Consider the following 17,421-nt stretch of genomic DNA (forward strand, 5'->3'; position numbering starts at 1 on the left):
AAGATTTAAATTTATTATTAAATTTTGTATCATTATGCAGTAATGCTCCTTTGAATGAAAATCCTTTCATATATGATATCACTTATATATTATTTAATTGTATTGCTGATTCTTAAAAAAAGAAATATATATATATATATATATATATATATATATATATATATATATATATATATATATATATATATATATAAACACTTATAAAGCAAACACAATTTTGAATGCAAAAAATAAAAGAAATAGAAACAGCTTATTTTAGATCAAATATGTGAGTTTTGAATTGAGCATTTTTTGTTAGTGGTCAAGAATATAATTCTAGCTCATTGCCCATCAATTAGGACATATTGGACATTATTAAAATAAATTCAAAGTTAACAATGGTGATAAAGACAAATTGATTGAGAAATCATTTAGAAAACATAATGGAAATATCCCAAATTTCCCTAGCATATTTAGGGTTTATTTCTAACATTGATGAAAACATTTTGTCTTTCTGAATAATAGCAAACATTATTTTCAAGGATTTCAGCTAAAGCTTATGTTAAAAGATATTTGGCTCTACTTTTCCGAAAAAATAAATTAAAAGTTTATAATCAATCGTTGTATATGCTGTACCTTTATTAATTCTAATTGTATATTTAAAAAAAAATGAAACTTTTAAGTTTTAAAGCTGTATATGTTTATGATATAAATTAAGGAATTTTAATACATTGCATCTAAAAGTTTGTGATTCTCATGTTATACTTTCAAACTTGTCATAACTCTAATTATAATCAATAAATTTGTTCTATTCCCAGTTTTCTTCTTCTGCTCTTCAGAATATTGATAATGTTTTGTCTGAATGTTTTATATCCTTTCTTAGGCAAAGAACCTTCTACCACGTGCACGTCCAGGTAAAGCTTATCAAGCTCGAATAGCTCCAAGCCATTTAAATGTCTTCCTGAACCTTGCAAATCTGATATCAAGAAATGGCACTAGATTAGAGGAAGCTGATGCAGTAAGAATATTGAATATTAAAATAAAAATCTTGTAAAAGAAATTTATTATTTGAAAAATTGTATTCTTGTCATGTTAATTTTGCTTATCAAGGATTTAATTCTTTCAAAGATTTTTTTTTTGTAAAATTTAGTAATTATCTATGACATTTATTGATACTTTCTGGCAATTTATTTTTTTTTTTTTTTTTTTTTTTTTTTTGCCTAAAGGCAATTTGTTCACTAGCTATTTGGGAAATTAACTTAGAATTTAAGATATTTTGCTTATTTATTTGATACTTAAATATTTAAAATGAATAAAGTAGCATAAAATGTAATATAGTAATTTTTATATTTAAGATTTAGATATTTTATTACAAAATTACATGAAATTAGAATCTTCTGATTTTATTTTTCAGCTTTATCGACAAGCTATTGGTATGAGGGCAGATTATATTCAAGCATATATAAACAGAGGGGATATTTTAATAAAACTGAACAGGTGTGTGATTATTAAAATTTCTGTTGAATTTCTTTGTTATTAGTAGCAATTTTTTTAGGCTGCTGATCAATTTTTATTATTTTAGAACAACTGAAGCACAAGAAGTATATGAAAAGGCATTGCAATTAGATAACAAAAATCCAGACATCTATTATAATGTAAGTGCCTTTATCTTAAAAAAATATGAAATTACTAAAATGAATTATTATGAATCATTAAATTATATTACCATTTTAGAGTTATTGAATTATTAATAACACCAAAGTAATAATTTGTTTAAATGTAGATATAATATATATAATTTTGCTTGCTATATTTTTGGATTTTATACTGTTTTAGTTATATTATTGACAAGATGTATTCATTTTTTTTAAATAATGTAATATAGTTATCTTGAATTTCATTTAACTTTCGGAAAAAATATTAAAGAACTTTTTGATTATTTTTCTATGGCCATGAAATTTTGTAATGTATTTTTATACTTTAGAAATGATTGTGATTCTTACTTATGATTGTAAAGTATTCCTCATTTCTCGTGATGATTTTCAAATGCCAGAACTTTCATCTTTTTAATTCCTTCGTATTCTTTTTTTAAATAGCATTGTAAATAGCTTTGTGGTAGCATTTATTTTTGAAATTATACAGAAACAAAAAACAGTTTGAATAAAATACAGTACCTCAGATGCATGTATGAAGAAAAGAAAAACATAAAACTTTAGTCTTTTAGCAAAATTTATTCCTAGATATATTTTTCAAAGAAAATAAAATCTTGATTTTAGAGAGTCAGATAATTGGTGAAATTAAATATTGATTATTTACAAAAATACACCTACTTAACAGGCTTTAATTGAATTAGAATCCTATCATAAGACACCATAGCATTTACAACCAAATACTCCATTCTAATTTCCTTTGGAATTTTATGACGAAGATAAATATTTTCTGAAATTTCAACACTGCTGATATGATTGAATATTTTCCTCTAAATGATGATTGATAGATTAATTCATGTTTCTAAAATTTAAGATGTCTATCTGCAGTTGTAGTGAACTGAAATGATTGTATGATGTAGAGGTTGTATTATTTATGCTTGATATTATGCTGATTGTTATTTCAGTACTCTATACAATATATTGCTTTCACCTGCTTTATATTTACAATAAAGATATAAGATATTTTTTCACAGACAATTTATTATTTGGGACCACTTTTTAATTGACACGATGTAAAATTTAGACATATCCATATTATTTATCCTCTATTTGTTGTTGCTTCTAATGGCACTTATCATAGACAAGCCCACTGACTATTTGTATTTTGTTTTGAAGTTTCCATAATTTTTTTAGATTCTTTATGTTTTTGGCTAATTTGTGCTGTATGGTTTATCAGCAAACCATTTATGTTTCATTAAGTTGTTTTATATACTTGCTATGGTATATGGATTATATAAATGTATACTTTTGAACTTTGCCCTCTAGCCTTTTTAAATATGAAAAATGATACAGTTAAACATAATTTTGCAACCGTTAATCATCTTAATTAAACTGGTATTTAGTTAAATTCAAGACAGAACACACAGAAATTCCTTATGCCTCATATTTCTAATCTATAATAAAAAATAAGAGGATTTCAGTGGCATCTGAAGTCTTAGTATCTCTCTTTATTGTAAGCAGTATTCTTGTCACCATGACTTAGATATTCATTTTTTTTCAAGAGCGTTAAAGGATTTCCTATTTTTGTGAATTAAAATTTTATGAACTTGTTAATAATTCTAAATGAAAGAAACATTTTATAATTGTTTGAGTTGATTGTTGATTGCTTAGAAAATATTAGTAATGAAACTGTGTATAGAATATCTGGTCTGAAATTAAAATTCACTGAGAAAAACAGCAATGAATAGTTTATGAATTTCAGTAATATTAAAGAGGACAGCTCTTTTATTTCAGTAATCAAGTACAGAATGAACATTATTTACAGCTCTATAAATACTCTCTTGATAATAGTCTTTTTCTGCCATTTTGAATTATTTAATGAAGTGCAACAATCGAAAGGAAGTAATGTAATAGTGATTTGATAATACACAAATTTTTTAATTGAGTCAAAAGCAAATAGCATTTATATTTTAAAGTGAAAGTATGAGCACTTGTAATTTTCAGAAACAGAATGAAAACATAAAATTATTACAATTACAGATGGCAAAAATGTGATTTTTTTAAAAAATTGGTATTTATAGAATAAAAGACTTTTAAGTTAAAAAAAAAAAATGGATCTTTAATAATATGTTGGTACCATTGTATTTGTATTTATAATTTTGTTCTTGTTTAGAATTTGCTTCATGTTAAAAGTATTTTCATTTTAAAATAAATCAGATGCTAGAGTTAAGCAGTCAAAATTTAAATTAATAGACTATGAATCTTATGGGTTAAGTTTAAATTAAAAGAAGTGTCAAGGCAAGACTACAGAAATACTATTAAGATTTTATTAAAGAGTTCCATTGATAAAATTTTAACAATATTTTTTTTCTGGATAACTGGAAAGCTAAGTAGTGAAACTGAGATGCTGACTGGCATTAAGAATATGATTGCTTTAAAAAAATTGCCTAAGGCATTACCAAGACTTATATAATTTTGAATTAAAACATAAACATATACTTGAGGCTCTCTTCTAATCATGTTGCAGAATTTTCATGACTCATCAATTTTGTGTAAGCATATGATATTTATTTGATTTGTTCATTTTTATATGAAAGGAAAATATTTAACTATGTAATTTAATCTAATTTCAATGAAAAATTATACATTTAAGATTGCTACTTAAATTCATCTTTTATAATCCTCTTATTTGTATATTGCTTACATATGTCTGGGACTAAAAGAGACATGTGCAAGCTTACTGTAATCATGTGCTTTGTTATAATCATGTTTATTCACTGATGCAGAAGAATGCATCATAATAACAATTTTGGTTCCTTTTCAGTTGGGTGTAGTGTATTTAGAGCAAAGTAAACTTTCACATGCTTTGGCCTACTTCGATAAAGCATTAGAGCTTGATCCTGAGCATGAGGTAAAATTGATAAAATGTTCACATATATTTTTTAATATTTTCATTTTAATGATACTTTAAGCTTTTTTTACTGTTCTCATTCTCTCGTTTATTAGATTTTTGTGTTATTAATTTACCAATTTAGAAAACTTAATATTGTTAAAGGGAGGTGACAATACATATATTTTCCTGAATTGTTTCTTAACAAATTTAATTCTTCTAACTATGATATATTTTAATGGATTTATTCAGGTTTCGGGCTACATATTCAAATTGAAAAGTACTCTGATATCTTTAATCAGTATTATAAAGAAAAGTAAACAACATGACAAATATCAATTTTTTATATTTAAAGATTATTTGCAAATGTTTAGCTTTCGAGTTTTTCATTTTTTTTCTGAACCAGAGAGGAAATGCCACATGCTGTTTGAAGGATAGCACTAATTAGTTTTCTATGATTATGTGTATTATTGTATTATTGCTTCTTCTAGTGACTTGAATACCAAATTTTTATTTTTATTTTTACTGAAAAAGGACTTATCTGTTTTTTGAATAAATTAATCAGATCTTTATTTCTTGAAAATTACTTTTAAACTTATTTAGAAAAAGGAAAATGATATGGATTTTTTTTCTTTTTGTTTTAAAATTCAAAATGAAAAATAAGTTCATACTAAATTACTTGATATGCCTATATAAAAATATTAGCCATACTAAGAAATTTTTTTTTTATCATTTTTGGTGTTTGCATGTTGAAAGGTGTGTGTAAAATTCTAAAAGGATGTTTGCAAAACAATTTTAATTCACATGAAGTCAGTTTTTTATTAAGAAAAATTTGCTTTTAACCTTATCTATGGCAAGCAATCAGCTGCCTGTTAAACAAAATATTAAAAGTTCTTGTAAATCTACAGCAGCATTATGCAACTGTTGTTGGCTTCCATTATCATTTAGGGACAAATGTGCCCAGTTTGGGATTCTGAATAAAATAAACATTGTACAGAAATTCATAAAAAAAAAAAAAAAAAAAAAAATTACATTTTAAATGTTATTCAGTAAGCAGATTCATATAAAAAGTTTTTAAAAAAAGGTTTGAAATTTCTAAAAATCAGATAAAACGATGAATGCACTTATTAACAAATAAGTGTGATAATATAAATAAGCAATGAACTTTCTTGTATCATTAAAACTTCATTTTTCTAGTTGGGATTATTGTGCAGTTTTCATGGTTCTGTGAAATGAAGAAACTCTCTTAAAATTTAGCTTAGTAAGATTGATTTTCCTTTTAGCAAGCTCTGATGAATTCTGCAATTTTAATTCAAGAAAGTGGAAATGTTCAGAAAAGGAAAACTGCTTATGATAGGTATGTGATAATTGCCAAAAAACAAATTACTTTTCTGTCTGAAATTTATATGTCAATAGAACAAAGATGTTTATTTTAAATTTCAAACTACATGATGAGAAAGGTATCCATGTTAGAAAAATTCATTAAGAAAATTTAAAACTTAAATTTTAAAGTTTTTTTTTTATATATTTTATTTTTGATAGGTATGTTCTTTCAGTAGAATCATATGAATAAAATTTTGAAGCCATTTATTAAATAATTTATTGGTATCCAAAGATACTGACAACATTTTAATATTTTTTTTATAGAGAAGCATCATCATGATTTAAAAAAAATTAAGATTAATTAAACATTTTATTATTTTTAAATATTTTATATGTGTATATTTTTATTTATTTTACAGTTTTTCTAGCTGTTTTTATTGAGAAAAATTGTTGATTTTGTTATATCATATTGCTTAGTTGCAAATATTGTTTCTTATTTCAAGCTGAAAGTTCAATACTTGTCTCACAACATATTAACGAATAAAAAAAGTGGAATTTTATTTATTATCAGGAAAAAGAAAATAAGTTTAAGTAGTAAATTTCTTTTTATCAAGCAGGACTTCTTTAATTTGCCAAATATGTTAAATTATTTTGTATTTATAGATATTTGGTTTTATTAATCATTGTCATTGACTTAATTGTAATGACACAAGGATTCTCATGTGATTATTCTATTCAAGATTTCTCATTATTGATATTTATCTACTGTTTCTAGTAATCTTGTATATTTTAAATATATATAATAGTGAATTTTGTGAAGCATTTTTTAAAAATAAATTTTTTTTAAAGGTTGTACAAACTGTTGAAAAAAGGTAAAGTTAATGAACGCATATATTTTAACCTTGGAATGTTAGCAATGGATGATAAAGAAGTTAAACTTGCTGAAAAATGGTTTAAAAAGGCCATTGAGGTAACTCAATTTCTTTTCTTGCTCAAAATTTCTAAAAGAAATAGAAATATTCCGATTTCCTTGTATTTTAAATGGAATATATAGCTTGTAGTTATTCTCAGTTTCTTCCCCTCATTAATTTATGTGTTGATTAATTACATTTTTTTAAATGTTGATATTCCTTTAAGGAGAGTCTTCATTAAAAAAAGGGGGTGGGTGGGTGGGTGAAACTTAACATTGCAGAAAACTATGTTTGAAGGATGGAATTCTATCCACTTGTTTAATATTAAGATATGACCTTCTTTGCAGAATTTTGAAAGTAAATGTATTCTATTTTCAAAAACATTTTTTACTAGTCTATGCTAAAAAAAATGCGACATGATAAAATTATTCATTTTTTAATAAAAATAAATAATTATTATATTTATTCTCTTGTTAACCATTTATTTACTGATGGTACTTATAAGCTGGATTTAAATGGTACTTTTATCTTCATAATATAACTATTGTTTCTGATGGTATTCAAAAGAACACAGAGAATGTAATGCAGATAATAAGTATTTAAGAAATTTCAATTAATTAAAAAAAAACTTTTCTTGGATTCCCTGGGATCATTCTGCAAGGAAAAATAAAGTTGAAGAATTGATGGTAAAATACTTGGATAAATAAAGGGATTGATAGTTCAATAGTTTTTACAAAGAGGGAAAAATATTATTTATAATATCAATTTTTATCAATTTTAACCAATGTGAGGGGCCACATTGATCAAATATTAAATTTTGTTTTTGGAGCCAGAATATTGTGGGTTTCAGATCTAGTTTCACTAATGATTAATCATGAATGTTGATTGATGTATCTAACACCAATATTCAAAAGTCCATTATATTGGTGTTATATAGAAGTTTGGAGATTAAGTGGAGTGGGATGTAAGGTGCTATATATTGTTTTCATCATGCAAGAATGTTGCAAAAAATGGTGCGTTAATCTTCACTAATTATAATAGCTTTCCTTTTATTTCTGTATATTTTGTTTATAAACTTTTTGGTAGTTTGTGAATTGACGGTATTGGTAAATGTAATCTGTAAAGAATTTTAAAATGAGATCATATTTTTGCTTTGTTATTATTAATTATCTTAAACATTACCACTATCAGTTTTAGCGCATAATTTTATAAGCATTGTAATGAGATATGCTAGATTTCACAGGAAATAAACAAAATTATCTGTAAGCTAATTGATATATGATGGAAAATTTTCACTTTTAATTCAATAAAATTTTACTGGAATGGACTATATGATAGAACATGAAAATAAAAATTTGGCAATTGTAAATGGGGGCCGCGGTGGCCCAGTGGTAAGGTGTCGGCTTCGGAACCAGAGGGTTTCAGGTTCGTGACCCAATTCCACTGAAGAACCGTCGTGTAAGGGGGTCTGTTGCACATTAAATCCATCAGGCCAAACGTCCTCCCGTTGGTGTGGTGTGGTGTGGAGAGGAGGGTGCTAGCTCAGGTGTCGTCCTCGTCATCTGACCGTGGTTCAAAATTACGAGGTCCGTCCCAAAATAGCCCTAGTGTTGCTTCAAACGGGACGTTAATATAACCAAACCAACCAGATATTGTAAATGTGATTATATTAGCATATTAGCAAATTAATATTGTAACTTTTTTTTTGGTTTTTTAGTTCACCTCTAAACCAATTTGTATCTGAAAAAGGTCTTATGCAAAATAATGATCCTCAGATCACTGTCATGTATTCTTCATTTAAATTTTGTATAGGAAAGTTTTTAATTTGAAATTGTATGTTTGGAGATTTAATGTTTTTAGAAACAGATATCTGTCTTGTAAATTGTTGATCTATAAACTGTTATTTTATTTTCCTGTGCAGCTGAAGAAAAATTTTCGAAGTGCTCTTTTCAACTTGGCACTGTTACTCTCTGATGATCACCGTCCCTTAGAAGCTGTGCCTTTTCTTAAACAACTGTTAAAGGTATTTTTGGAATTTGAAAACTGTTTAGTAAATATTTCTTAACCAATAAGAGATGAGCCAATACTTCATCATACCCATTAGAAAATATTCTAAAAGATATAAAGAATAATATTTATATTTGAATCAGTAGATGTATTTTTGGAAAAAAAAAGTGTAATTTTTTTAATGCAATCTTTTTTAATCATTTTTATTTAAATATTCTTGATAACATGTACATTCAAACAAACAAAGAAAAAAAAACCACTCTCTTGAGATTAAATTATGAATTCAGTGGTTACCTCTATAAAAAATTTGCCAATGAATACATGATGCTTGCATGACAGATTCTCCTAAAAAGCATTGATTGGCCAAAATATTGAATTATAATTATGTCAGTATTGGTCACACAAGAGTAGAATGTGTTTTAATTTAACCCTTTCACTTCTTGCCTGACTTAACCGGCCCAACGACTAGTTTCTGTTTTAAACAAGGGTGCAGGATGTAAAATGATAATCAATAAGGAGATTCTTGCTTTATATCTTTGCACCCTTCATTTGATACAGAAACTGGCTGTTACTTTGCATGACCAGTTAGGTTGACTTAGTAGTAAAGGGCATTTGGCTGAACATGACTAATAGTAGTATCAATATATATATATATATAATTTTTTTCAGTATTGTATATTTTTAATTTTAATAGTACAAAATATAATTAATATTTATGAAATCTTTCCAATCATGGCTATTTTTGTTTATAATTTAGTTATTGGGCCACAGATATGTGTCCCAATCAAGTATATGTGTATATATAATAATTTTATATGTGTTCTTAATTATTTTTTTAACCAATTAAATTCTAACATTAAAACATTTGAAGCTTTTAGTTACTCTGGGTTTTATCTTTCTTGTGCTTCAGAGGATCTGATATTTGTTATTTTAATTCCCTAACATTAAGCTGCAGTATCATATGAAAATCTTGAGTCTAAAAAAAAGGCTATCTTGGCTAAGATTTCGGTGGAATTCGTTTTTCAAACTTATACAGTTTTTGCACGCTGTTTTACAGTCCCCCCCCATTAGTTTTGATCTTGAAAGAAAGCTTCTATGATTCTATTTCATGGCTTAACAAAAAACTTTTAAAAGCCTCTAACAAGTGAACATATTGCCTAATAATAAAGCATTAGAAAAGAAATTATTTATTAAACTTATGCTTGTAATAAATTGATATTTAATGGTTTAAAATAAATGATGATTTACATTGCTTTGATCTGTGAAATAAGTATAAAAGCAGACCCATGAGTTTGACTATTCAGGGGCATTTTAAAGTAAAATTATTGCATAAGCTACAAATTTTCTACGTTTTATTTGAAGTTTAGGAGATGAGTATTGTTAGGTAGAGTTTAGAATCAATTACTTTTAATGATTACTGACTATTTTGTATATATATTTATATAAATTATTATAAAAATAATTACGTAGAACAAAGAATTTAAATAAAGTAAATATCTGAATCTCACAAACAGAGATGAGATATTTGCACACTTTGAAAGTCAAAGGTTAAAAAAATAAAGGATTCTCATGAATATATATTTTTTTATGTTACAGACTAAATTAAACTCAGTGTTACTTTATAGAGAACCTGAATATTTAACACTTTTTAATAATTTATTTTTCGATATTGCATTACAAATAGTTAGTTATTACATTTAATATACAATTTGTTTATATCAGTAGCAATGTATTTCTTTCCATATGTATTGTCATATTTTAAATTTAAAACTTTATTTATGAGTTTTCTTTATGCTGGCATGGTAATAAATATAAATTTTATTTAAATGTTTACTGCCATTTCTAATTTTGTCAGGTACCAATGAACCTCACTTAGCCAACATCAAAAGTTTTCTCTAAAAATGTTAAATACATTATGTATAATTTTACTGTATAAGGAAGAGAAACTCTTAAAAATAAATTATGATGATTAGTAAATAAATGATTGTAAATCATTGCAAAAATATTCAATTTTGAAAGAAAAGTTATTTATTATTCATTAAATTCATCCCAAAATCATGTATTTATATATTTTTAGCATTATCCAGAACACATCAAAGGTCTGATATTGCTGGGTGATGTATATATAAATCATCTAAAAGATCTTGATGCTGCTCAAAAAGTAAGCAATTCATGAGAAATTCTAAAAATTAAATACATGAATGTAATTTTTTAATCAGTATTTCATTGCTTAACAAATTATGCTGTCGAATGCAATTTTCCAAAATTTTATAAGAATAAGAAAAATGAATAAATTTTTCATAACCTATAATAAATATGTATTTAAAAAAAAATCAATTTTTTTCGAGTTTTACTGTCAGACCATATTTTTATTTCCTTTCTTATTGAAGTTATATAAATGATATAATGCATTTAAGTAATTAGTAGTAATAATGGTCCAGATATTATAATTAATTTGAATTGACTTCAATATGTATATCTTACTCTTAGCAGGGATATACAATTCATTTGTTTATTTTCCACTTATTACCTCTTAATATAATTAGTATTTCAATATAAACTGACAATGTACTACTAACTGGAAAAATACTTACTCACATTTATAAGAGCTGTAGCATTGATCAACTCATGCTTGAAATGTTATTTGTATAAGGAACTACTCAGATTGTCCAAAATTGTTGATATAATTTGTTTCTGAAAGGAAAAGTCAACATTAGTTGAATATCTTTTAATATAACTTGAAGAGTTCTATAAGAATTATCCTTTCATACCATCATAAAGTTGTCTTGATAATTGTTGAGAGGTTATTAATATCCAACAGAATTTATTATTGTATTTGTTCTTTTGAAATTTTTATGTATCCTTATCAAATAAAGTGAAAATATTTTAAAGAGTTATTAAAAATTTTCATTACTAATTATCAAAAAACAACATTAACTTTTTTCATTCATATTTGTTACTAGTAAAACTTTGATGAGTGACCAGTTGTTTCTTTGGCATTATTAGTTATGTAATATTTAAATTCAATATTTTCTATAAACTTAATCTTAATGCCTTCCTCAGCAAAGTATTTTTAATCTTTAAATTTTGACAGTCATTTAACTTGAACAATTTTAGAAGTCATATACAATTACTCTCATTGTACTATATGTCTCTCTAATTATTTTTTTTTATTTCACTTAAAATCTGAAATATAATTTATGTAGGAAGTGTTTTAAAAACACTAAATATAATTTAAAATAGTCTGTTAACAAGCTTGCTGACTCAAAATATTAGAATAATAAATATAGGGACAAAAAGAAAAATTATTCAAAATCAAAGTTTAGTATCTTTTACAGAATATATTTCTTGATTTATATAATATATCAGACAAATATTGTGTAAATATTTTCTGGTTCAATTAAAATAATTCAGCATGATACAATAAGAAAATCAAACGTCAAAAATTTAAGAGTGATAACATATTTTTTTACATCTAATATCACAGGTGTAAGGGAAAAAAAATCATCATTATTTATTTTCAAATTTAGACATAAACTGCCATAATATTAAAACAAATGTCAGTAGCATGCTTTAGCAAATTCACCATCATGAACATTACCTGTGGGTTGCACTGAACTAATTAGAAAATCCCTTCTGTACTATAATAAAGAGACAGAAAAAAATGCATCATCTATTTTGATAGAGGGCCAGAATATCAGGTTTAATCTTGGCAGTGAATGGATTAAACAGAAAATTATTCATTTCTATAAAAAACACTAAATTTTCATATGTTGATTGTTAACAATAAAAGAGAAAACAGGATGTAATAATATTAGCCCAACAATGGAAATATTGTTGTTAAATATACTCAAAAACATCTTTAAAGTTAATTTAAAAGTAGATATTTTTTTTTTATTCCAAATATATTGGCATTACTGAAAAGATAAATCTTTGAAACTTAAGATGGGTAAAAATTATGTTTGTACCTCAGTATTTTAGGAAGTTATGGCAGAAAAGCATTGACATTTTGTTTAATAATTAATTAACAGTAATTCTTTTTTTTTTTTTTTTAAATCACTTGGAAGTGCATATTCCCCCCCCCCCCCCATATTATATGTGTGCAAAATTCGGAAGTTCTAGGTCTAATGGTTTATCCCATAGAGCACTAACAAAGACATTTTCTTTTATTATTTCTTGAAAAAAAAATTTTTCAACCATTGTTTTACATGTGCCAGATTCATTTAATATTTCCTTGATATTTATTATTCCTTGATATTTATTCCTTGATATTATCTTAATGTTTAATTAAGATTTCAAAGAAATTGTTATCAATAACACATTACCACTCTGCAAAGTATATGTTTCAATATGCACTTCTAGGTCCAACTATGGAGCCTTTAAAGTTTCCAACAAACACAAATTATTTCTCCAGTGATATAAATTTATATTAATGATATTTATATTGCTGTCATTATTTTTTATGATTTAAAATAAATATGAAATAATATTTTACAATGAATGTATATATTTATTCAAATCAGAATTATATAAAGATTTTTGGTCAACAGAAAAATAAAAAAAAAATTATTTACTTTTCCATTTTTTTGTAGAAGTTGAGAATTATGTTCCAATTTCAGTTTTATGAGCATAAACTTACTTGTTTATGGTTAAAAACAATGTCTTTAATTTTTTTGCCATTGATATTATATTATTATAAATTCCACAGTTTTTTTTTTTTTAATTTTTGTTTAATAGAAAAATCATGAAACTGAGAGAAAACATGGCAATCTCCAAATTAAAATTCTTCTCTATTATTTTAATTAATCCTTTGAGGAAGTCTATGGTACTTTGAAGTATCTTCACCTTCTTTTAAAATTATAAACTGCATAGGGTATAGACATGTATAGCTTTCGTAAATGTTTGGTAAATCATGGAAAATAGAGATATTATTAATCTTTCCAGATAACAACTTTTGCAAACTTTTAGTTATTGCTGTAGCTAATGGAATATATACAGACAAAATCAGTTACCAACTTCTAACAGGGGTAGACTATATATAGTCCACTAGGAAATTGAAGATCAGACATAATGTAATTTGACAAGCACAGCATTCCGGAACATTTCATGAGAATCTTCATATGAGCATTTCATAACAAGATTCAATAATTACAATCTATGATTTCACAACTGTTACAGAATTTAAATCCAAAATACATATTTCATGTGAATGACATCTTCATAATCAATTCAAAACATACAATTCACTTTCATTCAGTCTACAATAAATAACCAACTTGAATAGATTCACTACAGACCTTCTTGCTCCATCGGTCCAAATAAGAATAAGTAGATGAATGTCAAATTATTTTCTTTGAAATAAAAGAATAATAAAGTTTTGATGACATTATTGATAATATTGCCACTATAATATGGATGAGGGAAAATATATTTTTTTTCCAATAAACTATGCATATTTTACTAGATTTTGAATTTGCTGGGCTCTGAGATCATTGAATTTTACAATGAATTGCTGAAATGAAGAGAAGGAATGTTTAGAAATTTTATGCATGTGTAATGACATCTGTGTCTGGCAAGCATTTCCAATCCAGTATCATTACTATGTCATTCTACATGTATATTGTCTTCCTAAAAGTTTGTAACTCTGGTATTGAGACTCCCTGTGTACATAATTTATTAAATACATGTAAAGAAGGACTTTGATTTAATTTAATAATGAATTCTTTTCTTTTTTTTTTTGATAGTGCTATGAAAAGATCTTGGGACTAGACCCTACTAACATTCAAGCTATTCACAATTTATGTGTGGTATATGTTGAGCGTGGTCTTCTGCAGTATGCTGAAGCATGTCTGTTAAAAGCAGCATCTTTAGCACCCAAGGAAGAATATTTGCTCCGACATTTGGCTATTGTACAAGCACGTATCAGAAAGCAGAAAGTTGAAGAAGGAAACATGGTCACAAAATCTGATGTTTCTGATGTTCAACCTTCTCAGACGAGTATAACAAAAGTTTTTCAATCGACTGTGCAGCAAATTTCTAACATTCCATCTAGTTCTATTGAATTATCCCAGAGCATAATATATTCTGACTCTCCATCCATGCAAACAAGTAGTCAGGTTCAGCAAACAGCACAACCTAAGGATAATACGACTGTTGAAAGATGATTTGTTGAAATTTAGTATTTGAATATCAAATTTGGTCTAGATCTCTTTGTATGGTGCTAAAAACAGGTACAGAGAGATTTTCTTCTTTTTTTTCTTTTCTGGATATTAAGTCTGGAAGTACATTCTGTGGAAGTAAATACTTTTTAATGTGAATAAATCCCAAGTTGATATGGGCTATCAGCATCAACTATTTATGTAAGTGCAATTTGAAACTTTGCATAAAGATTTATTATGATAACATACTTTATTGATTTTTGATTAAAAAGAAATATGAACTACTTCACTTCTTTGCTACTTTTGTTAAGTAGGGTTTAGTTTGATAATATGCACATTTTTAGCAGTTATTAAATTTATTTATCTTATAGTATATTTTAATTTTTGGATTATTGTATTTTAAGTCTTTTTTACCATTAAAATAAATTTGATTCTTAAAAAACTTATTGGCATTTCGTAGTAAAAAAAATAGTAATTGATATTAAATAAAACTGCAGGGTTCTTTTAACACAATTTTGAAAATAATGAGCTTAAGAACTGAAGTCTTAACCTATTAAGTGTTATAATAATAGTGAAAGAAATTACAGTTACAAGGCGTTTTTTTAATTGTGTAAGCAGTTGTGTTTCATACAGGAGGATGATTTAAGCTAGTGAATCATTTGTAATTCATGCAGTGCTTAATATTTTAATAATATTATGTTTTCAAAATTCAGTTAAAAAAATTAAATTAATAAAATGATTTTAAAGTTATTAAAATTATTTGCATGGTATGGTAATTATATATATGCCAATTTCCAATAGCTTTAAAATATGCCCTTCCCCTTTTGTAATCTATCCAGTCATCTAAGGACATATGTACTTACTGTTTTATATTAGAATAACTATCTCACTTAGTTGATGCTGATCTAAGCTCTGAGCACAGCTATATCACAGGGTGCTCATTATGTCAATTAGATGCTTGAATTGCTTTTCAGTGTGGTGCTGGTTAAGTAATGCACATTACTCTCAACATAGGAAAGCTATTTTTGTACTTGTGATATACATGGGAACTTAAAACATTTTTTTTTCTGTGTGCCTAATGTAATTTTTAAATCAACATAATTGCAATATTTTATTACAAAACAAATGTGCTGCTATCCTTGTGTTACTTAAGTCATATCATGCACATAATTTTATGTTCATTAACCTTTTTTTTATGTTTTATTATTATACACAGTATAAAGTAGTGTCATTGCAGTTGTACTTAATTACCGTACTTTAATTGACATTGTAATTAGAATTAATATTTTAAAGGGTTGTCTTTTTACCTATAGCATAAATTTGCAATTTACTCCTTGTATATTTATGATAAACTTGTTTGAATGTTTTGTTACTCTATTAAAGAAAAAATTCCATTAGAAAAAAATATATTCAGATTTTATAATTATATATATATTAAAAGTTTAATGTCAAATTATTCATAAAGTGCATAAAATTAAGAAGTTCAAAGATATGTATATATAAAATTATTTTATTCTATGATAAAATTTATTATTGAAATGTATTGTGATATTCAGGAAACTTCCATTTAGAGTAGTTAGTTTCTGAAATTAAATGAATGTTGTTAATATCAATAACTTTGAAAAATATCTGCCAAAGTATTTAGAATTCGTTTATCTTTGTTTTAAAATGAAAGCTTTTATTTTTAATAGTCAGTTCAACTGTTATTTTTATTGATATTACATTATTCCTAAATTAAAAAGTTAATCCCATTTTATATCCCCCCCCTTCTTTTCTAAAGTTGGTATTTTATGAAATGATACAAAGTAATGCTGTGCATCATTTCATGTTAAATAAAAATATTATTATAAGGTATAAAAAAAAAACACTATAAACATGGCTGATGTTTAAACACTCTTTCTGGTTGAGTAAAAATTTAGTTTGATGAGAAAGAAGATTCTGCTTTTCTGAAAGATAATGATACTTTATATTTAGAAATTGTCTTCTGGTGAAAATTGTAGAGAGTGTGTATATATGTAGGAATTATTAAAAATATCTATTTTACTCTTATCAATGTAAAAAAAGTGTTTTAAATATTCTAACAGATATGTGCATATCAGTTTCAAATAAAAAATAAGTCATTTCAATTAAATTTCAATGAAAAAGGCTTTCATAAACTTTGCTGTAATATTGAAATGCATATTATTAATTATTCCAAATAAGAGTTTTGAAAAGATTTTATATGTAATGTTCTTTTAACTCATTGCTGTATCCCTTTAACTCATCTAAAATTTATCTTCTATAGCTTCAAACTATATTATGACAAATGTTTCCTTATGGTGTTTCAAATGGTTATTAAAAATTTTGTCAAAGACTGTTGTTTTATGTTACTTTAATTTCTATTTTTAACAGTTGCTTAAGGATTGAAGGAATCTTTCTATATTTGTAAACAAAACATAATTATGAAAATTCTTGGGCTTTAATCTTTCATGTTTAATTTCTTTAAAAAAAAAAAAAAAAAATTC

General features: G+C 25.5%; 1 protein-coding gene across 4 annotated transcripts in view; it reads left to right on the forward strand.

Moving 5' to 3' along the window:
• LOC129981214 (protein O-mannosyl-transferase Tmtc3-like) overlaps window positions 1-17,421 on the forward strand; it is a 61,962-nt gene that overhangs the window by 43,390 nt on the left and 1,151 nt on the right. For 3 of the 4 annotated variants that reach the window (XM_056091964.1, XM_056091963.1, XM_056091962.1), the window contains exons 13-21: window positions 863-997; window positions 1,394-1,476; window positions 1,562-1,634; window positions 4,453-4,539; window positions 5,802-5,875; window positions 6,691-6,811; window positions 8,674-8,775; window positions 10,837-10,920; window positions 14,504-17,175. In XM_056091964.1, the coding sequence (XP_055947939.1) occupies window positions 863-997; window positions 1,394-1,476; window positions 1,562-1,634; window positions 4,453-4,539; window positions 5,802-5,875; window positions 6,691-6,811; window positions 8,674-8,775; window positions 10,837-10,920; window positions 14,504-14,923 (1,179 nt within the window). In that variant the 3' untranslated portion in view covers window positions 14,924-17,175. Of the gene's footprint in view, window positions 1-862; window positions 998-1,393; window positions 1,477-1,561; window positions 1,635-4,452; window positions 4,540-5,801; window positions 5,876-6,690; window positions 6,812-8,673; window positions 8,776-10,836; window positions 10,921-14,503; window positions 17,176-17,421 lie in introns of those variants that run through there. The other variant, XR_008785293.1, reaches the window with a different exon arrangement.

Source organism: Argiope bruennichi, chromosome 8, assembly GCF_947563725.1.
Source record: "Argiope bruennichi chromosome 8, qqArgBrue1.1, whole genome shotgun sequence".
NCBI classification, from domain to species: Eukaryota; Metazoa; Arthropoda; class Arachnida; order Araneae; family Araneidae; genus Argiope; species Argiope bruennichi.